This window comes from Callorhinchus milii, unplaced genomic scaffold (genome assembly GCF_018977255.1).
Source record: "Callorhinchus milii isolate IMCB2004 unplaced genomic scaffold, IMCB_Cmil_1.0 Scaffold2, whole genome shotgun sequence".
Taxonomy (NCBI): Eukaryota; Metazoa; Chordata; class Chondrichthyes; order Chimaeriformes; family Callorhinchidae; genus Callorhinchus; species Callorhinchus milii.
In genome coordinates this window covers 21,607,029-21,619,195 of record NW_024704743.1, presented here as the reverse complement: position 1 = coordinate 21,619,195, position 12,167 = coordinate 21,607,029, and the positions used below count along the sequence as shown (strand labels likewise).

General features: G+C 43.7%; 1 protein-coding gene across 1 annotated transcript; it reads left to right on the top strand.

Moving 5' to 3' along the window:
* Window positions 1-442: 442 nt before the first annotated feature.
* enkur (enkurin, TRPC channel interacting protein) lies at window positions 443-11,801 on the top strand. Its single transcript, XM_042332053.1, has 5 exons — window positions 443-715; window positions 5,574-5,719; window positions 7,710-7,930; window positions 9,151-9,297; window positions 11,163-11,801. The coding sequence occupies exons 1-5, from the start codon at window positions 639-641 to the stop codon at window positions 11,334-11,336; spliced, it is 765 nt and encodes a 254-aa protein (XP_042187987.1). The 5' UTR covers window positions 443-638; the 3' UTR covers window positions 11,337-11,801.
* The last annotated feature ends 366 nt before the right edge of the window (window positions 11,802-12,167 follow it).

Here is a 12,167-nt window from a genome sequence, read left to right as displayed (position 1 = left end):
TCCCCCCTCTCTCCCTCTCTCCCTCCCCCCTCTCTCTCTCACACTCCCTCTCTCCCTCCCCCCTCTCTCCCTCTCTCTCACACTCCCTCTCTCCCTCCCCCTCTCTCCTCTCTCCTCCCCCCTCTCTCCCTCTCTCTCACACTCTGTCTCTCTCTCCCCCTCTCTCTCCCTCCCTCCCCTCTCTCTCTCTCCCTCTCTCCCTCTCTCACACTCCCTCTCTCCCTCCCCCCTCTCTCCCTCTCTCCTCCCCCTCTCTCTCTCACACTCCCTCTCTCCCTCCCCCCTCTCTCCCTCTCTCTCACACTCTGTCTCTCCCTCTCCCTCTCTCTCACACTCTGTCTCTCCCTCCCCCCTCTCTCTCTCTCTCTCCCCCCCTCTCTCCCTCTCCTCTCTCACACTCCCTCTCTCCCTCCCCCCTCTCCCCCCCCTCTCTCCCCCTCTCTCACACTCCCTCTCTCCCCCTCTCTCCCTGTGGCTGTTGTCCTGGTCACAGACAAACAATGAGCGCGAATGACAGACAGCGGAAGTGACGTCCGTAGTAACGCGCGTGTTGATCGGTGACCGTGGCAACGCCGCGGGTGGTTGTCCAGATCCCGGCCCCGGGGCTGTGTCTGTGTCGGTCCGCGGCCCCGAGCGCCATGGAGAGGCCCTACCCATCCGAGTGCGTCTACAACCTCCTGCCCCGGGAGGTCACGAGATTCAAGCGCCCTCCCAGGTGAGCCCAGAGCCGGGGGGGGGACCAGAGCCCGGGGGGGGCAGAGCCCGGGGGGGGGGGACCAGAGCCCGGGGAGGGGGGGGGGACCAGCCCAGAGCCCGGGGGAGGGGGGGGGGACCAGCCCAGAGCCCGGGGGACCAGCCCAGAGCCCGGGGGAGGGGGGGCAGCCCAGAGCCCGGGGGGGGGGGGGGGGGACCAGCCCAGAGCCCGGGGACCTCCCCAGTGACAGCGACAGGGGTCGGGAGGCTTTAATCATCATGGACACTGGGGGCCCCCGGAGAAAGTCCCTGATGAGAGCTCAGTGCTGTGCTGCTGGAAGCTGTTCGGGCCATTCAGCCTCTGTCCCCACCCTCTGGAACTCCGTCCCGCGGTCCCCTCCGCCTCGCACCCCCCCACCACTCCCTCCCTCCCTCCTTCAAGACCCATCTCAAGACCCTCCTCTTCAACCTCGCCATCGGTCACCCTCCCTACCACTCCCCTGCCCGCCCTCCCTCCCCCCCCCCCCCACCTGCTCAGGTGCGAGTCCCCGACTGTCCAGCGCCTTGGGACGTCCTCCTGGCGTGAAAAAGGCGCTTAAACAAACGCCATCCGTCGTTGTCGCTAATGTTCTGCTTACTGTTCTGCCTAACTCTTGCCGGCACAGACTGCAAACTATCCAGAGCTCTGCAGCCCATGTCCTTTCCCTAGGCTCCACAAGACTGTCGCCCCCATTCTCGCCCCGTTCCATTGGCTCCTCAGCAGATCAAGTTCAAGATCCTCTTCCTCACCTTTAAATTGCTTCATGGTGTTGCTCCATCCAGCTCTGCAACCTCCTCAAACCCTCCCTTCCAACCCATCCATTCCCTACGCTCAAAAGGTAGCAGTCTGCTTCATATCCCGCCACCCTGTCGGCAGTCTGTCTGCTCCCACTCTTTGGAGCTTCATCCTGGAGTCCATCTGACTCGGTCCTTCCCTCACATCATTTCAAGGTTTATCTCAAGATCTACCTCTCTGACCATGCTTTCAGTCATCGTTCTCCTCACCACCTCATCTACCTGTTAAAGATCCATGTCACTACAGTATTTGAAAAAAGAAGGTAGTTTGGCCCAGTATCCTGGCTTAACGATGTTCCATTTAATGAATCATTCACTTTATAATAATAATAATCCTTGCATTTGATATAGCATCTTATCACATCTTCGAGGCATCTCAAGGCGCTTCACAGAATATACCATAAAGTGAATTGACTGTATATATTTGTGGGTGAAACGCGGCTGCCAATTTCGCACAGTTGTGGATTGAGTGACCAAATTATCATTATTAGCATTATTATTTTATTTATTTATTTTTGAAGGGGTTGTTACCCCCGGAAAAGCAATCCACCAATTATCACTGTTTGTGGGAAACTGCAGTGTGAAAATTGGCTGCCTTGTTTTCCTACAAATACAACAACAACAAATTGCATTGATATAGCAGCTTTCACATCAGGAGGAGGTCCCAAGGTGTTGGACAATGAGGGGATTGCACCCAAGCTGCAGGTTGGGATAAGAAAGGGGTGGAGGGCAAGGGGTTGGGATAGAAGGGAAGATGACCGAAGGCATGGTTGAAAAAGGTCTTGAAATGGGCATTGAAGGAAGCAGGTGAGGCCGAGGGGCTCCGGGATGAAGCTTCAGAGTGTGGGGGTAGAAAGGCTACAGGCCCAACCGCCGATAGTGGAGCAGGCAAGACGAGGGACGTGAAACAGGCCAGTACCTGCAGAGTGGAGTGAGGGGACAGGTTGGTGAAGAAATACACAGATACAGGATTTGACAGCAATTACCCGATAAAGGATATAGACTAATAAATTAAATTATTGTCAATAAATAATATAAACATTAATAAACTGATAACAAACATTGATAATTGATGTCAATAAATGATAATAGGAATAATAATAATTGACTGTATATTTTATGGGCGAAACGCAGCAGCCAATTACTTCAGTAATATGATGAGCCCTAAGTAACAAATAAAAGGTGAATGCAATAAATAAAGCTTTTGGCTTAAACCACTGTGGAAATAGTCCTAAATGGGCAAGAGAAATGCTCTGGTTACTAAGCCAGTAATTTTAACATCAATTGTGAAGCCAGTCTATTTGAAAGACCTAATGAACAAATCTGAAATTTAGAGCTTGTTAAAGAACAATCAGGATGGATTCAGGAAATGGATGAATCTTTGAAACTGGTGGTGGCAGTAAAAGAAGGCAAATAAAGTAATGAGTGACTTTAGCACAGAGACGTATACAGTGGTATGATTCGGAATGCAAATCAACAAATTAGGGAGTGGTCAGATCCTATCTGGTCTATTGTATGCAGCTTTAGTTCACCTAATCTATTATTGCCTTGATATTGTACAGAGGGGGGAAACCAGGTGAGATAAACATTTTGGTAACTAACTTCCCCTCCGTCAAGCACCTTGTCCTTTATCACCCCTCCAACCTTTCCCTCAAAATTCTCTTTATCACCAACCCCAAGCCCTCCCTCACCTTCCTCCATATCCCCACCCTCCTATCTTCCCTCTCCCTCTGCTCTGAACGCCTCCTCATCCTAGACGACTTCAACTTTCACTTCACCCCCACCTGATCTACCTCTGCTGACTTCTCCTCTCTTATGTCCTCCCTCAATCTCTCCCTCCGCATCCACTCCGCCACTTATATCCACGGTTACCCCCTCGACCTGGTGATCACTTGGAGCCTCACTGTTTCGGACCTCACCATCATCGACAAAGCGACCTCGGACCATCATTTCATCTCCCTCAACTCCTCAATCCCTCTCCCCACTGCCACCCAACCCACTTCCATCTCCTATCATCCCTGGGAAAAAAACTCTCCTCCCTCTCCCTCTCAACTGTCTTGGAGTCATCTGAACTTCTTCCCCCCTGGGCTTCCTCCCGCAATGACCTATCCTCCTTGGTCACTCTTCTCCACAACTCCCTCTACACCACTCTCGATTCCCTTGCCCCCTCACTTCCCAAACCATCTCCTACTCACAAAAGTCACCCTGGTACACTAGCCATCTCCACTCCCTTAAAGCACAGGTGGGTGCGCTGAACGCACCTGGCTTAAGTTAAACTTAACGGTCCATCGGCAGATCTGGCTGGACCTTATCAAATCCTACCACTCCGCTCTCACCACCGTTTAATCGTGTTTTACTCCAAGACAATCTTGGAGGCCAAGGACAACCCAAGGCTCCTCTTCTCCATCACCAACTGGCTCATCCTCCCACCCTCTCACGCCTCACCCATCCTCACCTCCAATGCCAACGGCGAGGCAATGCTGGACTTCCTCGAATCTTGAGGGGATCCGCTCAGCTGCCTTTGCTCTTCTGTCTACTATCCCCTGCCCATCTCCCCTTCTCACCCCGGCCACTACCCATCCCTCCCTTCAAACCTTTGAACCTGTCTCCCCGTCACCACCACTATAACCCGCATGAAACCGACCACCTGCTCCATCGACTCCATCCCTGCCCCTCTCCTTACCTCCCAGTTCCACCTCCTTGCCCCTCTACTCACAGACATCATAAACCTCTCTCTGTCCACTAGTACCATTGCCACCCCTTTAAAAACAGACGTCATCACTCTTATCCTTAAAAAACCCTCCCTGGACCCATTTCTGCTCTCAAATTACTGCCCCATCTCCAACCTTCCTTTCCTCTCCAAGGTCCTTGAATAAGTTGTTGTTTCCCACCTTCACTCCTTCCTCTCCCGCCACTCTCTTCACAAACCCCTCCAATCGGGTTTCCTTGCCACCCACAGCACAGAAACAGCCCTGGTCGAAGTGACAAATGACATTCTGTCCATCTGCGACCAGGGCTCCCTTTGCCTCCTCATCTTCCTTGACCTCTCTGCTGCTTTCGACACCGTTGACCAATCTGTATCCTCATCTACCGCCTCTCTTCTCACCTCAACCTTCACAGTTCTGTCCTTGAATGATTCAGATTGTACCTCTCACCCCGCCTCCACTTCATCTCCACAAATGGTTTCTCCTCTAGCCCCCACATCATCTCGGGTGGCATTCCTCAAAGTGCTACTGTCTGCAACATCTTCCATAGAAATTAAATAAACACTCATAGCATTGTGTGCCTTTTCATCCAGCAGGAACATCTGAGGAGCATGACTTGTTTCTATTTCCTAAATGAAATGGAAAGGTTGGAAACTATACTTATATTTATGTCTGATAGGAAGTGTCCTGGCCAGATGAAATTGGTCATTCACTTCATGGTTGTTTTTAATACAATGTTGTGCCCAAATTGACTGCCAGGTTCACCTACAGATGCATAATCCCTAAACTTTACAATGAATCCTGTGAAGCTCTACAAGACATTTCAATGCCTTGATAAGGTACTAAATCAAATACAAAGATTGTTATTATTTTTCACTGAAATAATCCTTTTGGAGACAGCAACAACTTGTATTTATATCGTGCCCTTTATGTAGTATAACTTTGTGAACCACTTAACAGGATCGAATGCCAAGCAAGGAAGGAGGGGGATATAGGCATAGTTAAAGAAGTAAGTTTTTTTTTGACAGGATTTAAAGACAGATAGTGAGGAAGTGAGTCGAAAAGTGACTCCAAAAAAACAACAACTGAATGCCAGTTTTTTATTTGGGCCAACAATCCCACAAATAAAAATTGGTCGTTCACTTCATGGCTGTTTGTGGGATGTCACTTGCGCAAATTGGCTGTCTTGTTCGCCCACAAAATACATAATCACATCACTTCACGGTATATCCTGTGAAGCATTTTGAGATATCCTCCCAATGTGATAAGCACTGTATCAATACAAGATTATTATTATTAATTGAAATGTATAATACAATACTGTGTATACTTTTCTATTAGGTTTATTTCCAAGCATACGGAAACAATAGAAAAGGAGTGGGAAAGTAAGAAATCTTCACACAAAACAATGGGATTAGCCAAAGTTGAACGGCCTTGCCCAAAATATTTTCTACAAAAGCATTCCAAGGAACCAAAGCCATTTGAAGGTAAGACTCTGTAAAGTATAACAACATGTTGTATATCTGTGCTTGTATATCTATATACTTCAGCTCAGCTTTAAAATATTTTGTTTGCTTTAAAATTTAAGAGGTCCAAAAGCTCAACAGTTGTAATCAGTTAACTTGAACTTTTGCTGGTTGAGTATTCGAATTCTTAAGCTGCAGTTTCCTTTCTCTGGTTGGGTGAGTGAGTTCCGGCTGTTTTTAGACAATGTAGAAATGAACTACCCGTACTTTGCTTGGTGATATTGTGAATATCTGCAATCATCTGATTTTTCAAACCTTCTGAGAGGTCACTGAAAAGTACTTAAGTCACAGACTATCTGAATCTGGACTACATCCCCTTCCGCTTGGAAGATACCCGATACAGGTTGGCCCAATATATATCCAGCACAAATTTAGATAATATAAACCATTTACAAGGCGATTCCTTTTATAATGCAACCCAGTTTAGTGTGATTCTACTTAGATTGCAGGTCATTTTTAGTACTGTGTACTGCAGACCTTGTGCACTATACTTGAAGCATGGTCTACCCAGCCAGTAATCCCCTGCTAAAAAATAACTGTCTTACAGATTGTTAGATCACTGCTGATGGTACTTCCTATAGGCTATGCATAGGAAACAGCACAAACCTTACTTCTTATGTGTTGTGCATGTAGAACAACAACAACTTGCATTTATACAGCGCCCTTCACCCAGGGCTTCCCGGAGCGCTTGTACACCAGGAGACGCCACTAATTTCATTTTGCGAAGGTGGACATTTTTTCATGTTTTTAACCTAGTTTATAACAGGATTGTCTTATAGTGGCATGATCCATTCTCAAAGTGATTAATAGTTTGCAATAAAATGGAATTGGAATGGAATATTTCAAATATAATATTTTATAATATAATTATATAAAAAGTGGCCAACAAAGTTGCCAGTAGTAGTTTGTGCCATTACACATTAGTGCATCAGCCTGACTGACCTATGGGGACTCTGCACTGATGTGATCAATAAACTGGAGTTCCCACAGTATGGTATGACCATTTCTGGTTACCAGAAGGAGACTCTATTAATCAAATTGCAAGCGAAATTTGTTTGAAAAAGCCCTTTGGATCTCATCCTTCCAGAAAACCCACCGTACCATCTTCCCATGACAGCATTGAGCATTTTTCTAAATGGGTCCAATGTCCCGGCATCAACCACCCTTCCTGATAAGTTGTTCTAGTCATTAATTATCTTCTTGATAAATAATAGTTCTTGGTGTCTGCCTTGAAATTGCCTTTTGCAACCCTAAACTTGTGTCCTCTTGTTCTACTCTTGCCCCTTCCTTCCCCATCTTCAGGTCGCTCCTGAAGACCATCCTATTCGACCGTGCTTCCCGTCACCTCCCCCTTCCCCCCAGCTTGGCTTCGTGCTCCACCACTGTCAAGCATTCTGGGATGCTGCCCTGCGTGAGGGGTGCTATATAAATGCAAGTGGTTGTTGTTGTTGTTGTTGTTGTTGGCTGACACTCCAGTAAAATGCTGGTGGAGTGTCTGAGGTGTTGGCCTTCGCATGAAGTGTAAAACTGAGATATTATCTGCCTGATCAGGCGGTCGTTAAAGATCCCATGTCACTATTCAAAAAAGAGAATTTCTTTTGGTGACTTGGCCAGCAAACACCCAGATAAAATTCGTCGTTCAATTCAAGGCTGTTTGTGGGACATCGCTTTGTACAAATTGGCTGTCGCGTTCACCTACAAAATACAATCACTAAATTCTACAGGTAAACATGTGAAGTGCTTTAACACGGCTTCCTGAAAGGTGATATCAGATGTAGGGATTAGTATTATAAACTAGCAAATTAAAAAAAAAAAGTTTTGCATTTCTTTAAACCTTTTGTCTGCCAAGTCAACCAGATTTAATCATGATACCATATTGCCAAATAATAATGGAAGCAATTGGGTCTGTCTGTCTTGTTGGAACAGGAAAGTGATCATTTTGATTCCACAGGGAAACCATTCAAATGCCGAGAGAACAGTGGACAGGTGACCATTACAAATGAGAAACCTATCATGGGACTACAAAGTAAGAAGAACTTTGTCCATAATAATGTGATGGATATTTTGATGAAAGTACCAAAGAAGCCTGTGCCCATCTATGTTGATACTAAAAGAGGAAATAAAAACCTACTAGAACCTTCAGGGCTCGTTCATAAATACTTGAAGAAAAAGGTAATGACTTAGATTTGTTTAGCAATATGTGGGTAGATTTTTCTCACTGCACTATTTGTCTATGAATGCTAACTTGTCACATCAATTTCTAAAATCCTTCAACAAACGTTAAATAAGGCTTTCAGGTTTTTACTGCTTGCCAAACATTTTTTTTAAAAAAAACTCTTCACATGTCACTGTTGTGCAATGTCATAAGTGATGTTTTCTCTCAACAAGCATTTGATTAGATTGTCACTAAATGTTCTCAGAATCTCTCCTCACCCTCTGGGCTACAAAACTGCACACAGAATGCATTGATGCATGTGCCTTCAGTACTTAACCAATGACTTCCTCATCTTAATTTTACAACATTTTAATCAACTTTTCACCAAACTGTTAAGGGTCTTTCATCACTCACCTCAATAAGTTAAAATGTGCTTTATGTTTCACAAAGCATACAATTTACCTCCTTGAATCAAATCTGTAATAACCAAAGAACATTTCATAGTTGGGATTTTCCTTTCAAGTGCATACAATTATTGATGCGAAGTCTCGCCTTGCTTTCCACATCTCCTCTCCAAAACTGTGCCTTCCATTTCTAAAGCTATTACCGTATATAGATTTTTAACTCTTTTTGCTTCTTAGCATTTGGTACTATCCCTCAATTTTCCTCCAGATAAGAAGCTTGATCTGATAACAATATATGCTCATCACTCAGTAAGAAATATAATTCAAAGATGAGCTTCCTGTATCTATTTTCTGTACTGTAATGAAACACCTCACCTTTGGTCGATGCTCCATCTCAGAGCTCGGCCAAGAATACACGTACAGTGTGAAGTATATTGACAGAGTCCCCCAGGCTGCCTGCTCATAAACTTGATTATTCTCCTGCCAAGTAATTGAGCTACTGAGCTTTGATTGCTATTATAATATTTTCTGCCATAAGGATGAAATTAATATTCATTTTTAATATTTTTTAAAAAAAAACGATTTCCCCCCTTACCTTCATGTTATCCAGTTGACGTCAAGAAATATTATATTCTGCTCCAAAATATTCTGGCCAAAATATTCTGGTCAAAAAAGGCCATTTAGTCCCTACAGTTTGTATAATTTGTTTTTAACACATTTTGATTCCATATTAGCAATAAATAGATCTGCACTGATATTCAATAGAAAAAAAATGCATTGTAATTGCTGCAAAATAGTCTTCAAAGGGTTAATCTGAAAAATTCATTTTATAGGACTTTGGTAAAACACCCCAATATATAACCGAGCGGAAAGAAGAGGTCAAAAGAGTACAAGAAGAATATGATGCTTATGTAAAGGAGTATATGAGGAAAGGTGCTATGAAACAGCTGACTGAAGAGGAGCGAGATGCTGTGTTACAGGTTGGCAGGGGTATCCTATTTTCTTAGTGGAGACAAATGGGGATAAAACCAAGGTCCATTAGTAATGAAGGAGTTCAGCAAGGCTGAAAAGAGTAGGTGAGAGGCTGAGATAAATCAGGAAGTTGTGGTTGGGTGATGCCAAGCTTGGGTTATAAAAGTAAAAATAATCCTTGCATTCAATATCACGTCTATAATATCAAAATACAAATGTACATTTATTTTGTGCCTTTCACATTGGGAGGCTGTCTCTGTATTCCTTCCAGAGTTCCTAATTACAGTATATGAAAACCAGGAATTTATTTATAAGCTACTGGATTACTTGAAGGCCAGTGCAGTTCCTCATTTTCTACAGCTGTATCTATTACATTAACCAGTTATTATCAGTTATCAAACAGAAAGGGTTGCAATTTACACTTTTTCTTACTGCTGCAATAACCTTTCCACTTTAAAGGAAGTTGAAATTCATTTTTTTGCCTGTTTAATGTTAGTTTTTTAGTATTACCAACTTGACTGAAGTAATATTATTTAACCTCAAAATGCAAGCTCCTGACAAACCATCTACAGTACTTGCTATTTTAGAACCATAGAAATTTACGGCACAGAAGAAGGCCATTTGACCCATTGTGTCTATGTCTGCTCCTTGAAGAACAATCATTTCAGTGCCATTTACCACCCCTTTCTCCATGCGCCTCTTTCTAAGGCATTTTTCCCTCTTGAAGACCAATATGGATTTGTCTCAACCACCCACTATATCCATATCCTAACTGCTCTCCAAAAATATCTCCTAACCTACTCATTTGCTCATTAACTATCTTAAATAGATGCCCTCTAGTTATACTGACTCATCGACCAGTGAAAGTACTTTTTTCCCTGTTGACTATCAAAACGCCTCATAATTTTAAAGACCTCTATCAGGTCACCCTCGACCTTCTTTGTTCCAGCAGAAATAGTCCCAATTCCTCCAGTCTCCACTTGTAGGCCAAAAAAAAACACCCCTGAGTAAATCTCCTCAGCACCCTTCTATCACCTTGATGTCATCCTAAAGTGGGATGACCAATACTGGACACCAATATTCTAACTGCAGTCTAACTGATGATTTACATCATACGTTTAGAATTTATAGTCTATCCTGCTGTTTACTCCACATGCTGCACTCTCCATCTACTCCTTACTCCCTCCCTTCTATTCCCATCTTCCTCATGTGTCTACCTCACTTCCTCTAAATTGCCTCTTATTTAGATCCCACAGTATGTGGGTGTGGGTGTGTCTGTCTGTGTGCGTGTCTGTTACTGTGTGTGTGTGTGTTACTCAATCCACGATTGTTTGTGTGCCGAGTTTTGCCCACAAAGCACACAGTCACTCAACTTTACAGTGTAACCTGTGAAGCGCTTTGAGACGTCTCGCAGATGTGATAAGGTGCTATATCAAATGCAAGGATTATGATGATAATGGTGCTATGTTTTAACGATTTAGTGGAGTCCTGTAGATCAGTGGATAGAGCACACACCTCACAAGTGAGGGATCTGGGTTTGATTCCTGGGCAGGGCGAAACATTAGGCAAGTTTCCTTACTCCACACGGCTCTGTTCACCTAGCAGTAAGTAGGAACCGGATTGTTAGTCGATTGGCGGATTTCCTTTCCGGGGGTAATAATTGCTTAAAAAAAATTGGTCACTTCAATCCACGACTGTCTGTGGGACACTGCCGTGCACAATTGGCTGTCGCGCTTCGTCCGCAAAATATACAGTCAATTCACTTTGCTGTATATTCTGTGAAGCGCTTTGAGATGTCTCGAAGACGTGATATGGCTCTATATCAAATGCAAGGATTGTTATTATAACAGTTTTGTTCCTATTCATGTTTTAGGGACTGAAGAAGAACTGGGAAGAGCTGCATCATGAATTCCAGGGTCTTTCTGTTGTGATAGATTCACTGCCGAAGAAAAACAACAAACTAAGGCTTGAGGCTAGCATGAAAAATTTAGAGAAAGACATCGATCTGATTGAGAGGCATAAAACAATCTACATTGCACATAATTAAAGATTTATGAACTCGCCTCCTAAATTTCCTCTGTTTTGGAAGACATAAAGCATAATTGCATTAGGATTTTAAGTCTCCAAGTACTATAGATCACAGTAGCAGTTGCTCATGTAAAACAGATCAATAGTAATCATACTTCGCGAATATATGAATAAGAGTGCAAAACGTTGAGGAATTAAATGACAATTGGTAGCAAAGTTACAGTTTACAATTTAGAACGCATTATTCTACAATATTATTTCCTGCAACTTACTTTAGAAACATCAGTCCGTGTATACTTACAGTATTTGATTCAACAACAAAATTCATAGAATTGTTCAAAATGATATGTACTGTACACAAATGTTAAATTCTGTCCTGTATTAATGAGGAAATGTTTGCCAGCAATTTTTCTTTGGATTTATAGAGTAACATAAGTGGTTAGAGCACTTGCCTCGCAAGAGAGAGACCTGGGTTTGATTCCCAGCAGGGCAAAATGTCGGGCAAGTTTTCTTACTCCACACACTCTGTTTACCTAGTAGTAAATAGGAACCTGGCTCTTGTTCAATTGGCAGATCGCTTTTTCCGTGGGTAATAATTCCTTAAAAAAATAATAAATTGGTCACTTCTATCCACGAGTGTTTGTGGGACACTGTTGTAATCAATTGTCTGCCGCGATTCTCCCACAAAATATACAGTCAATTCACTTTACAATGTATTTACCCCAAGTATTACATAACGTCACCCAACTAACTACAAGGCTTGATGTGGGACATAAACTCACAATCCTCTTACCAGAATCCTCATGAAAAACAGGTTGGACTAGTTCTCTCATGGTTTGAATACTTTCTG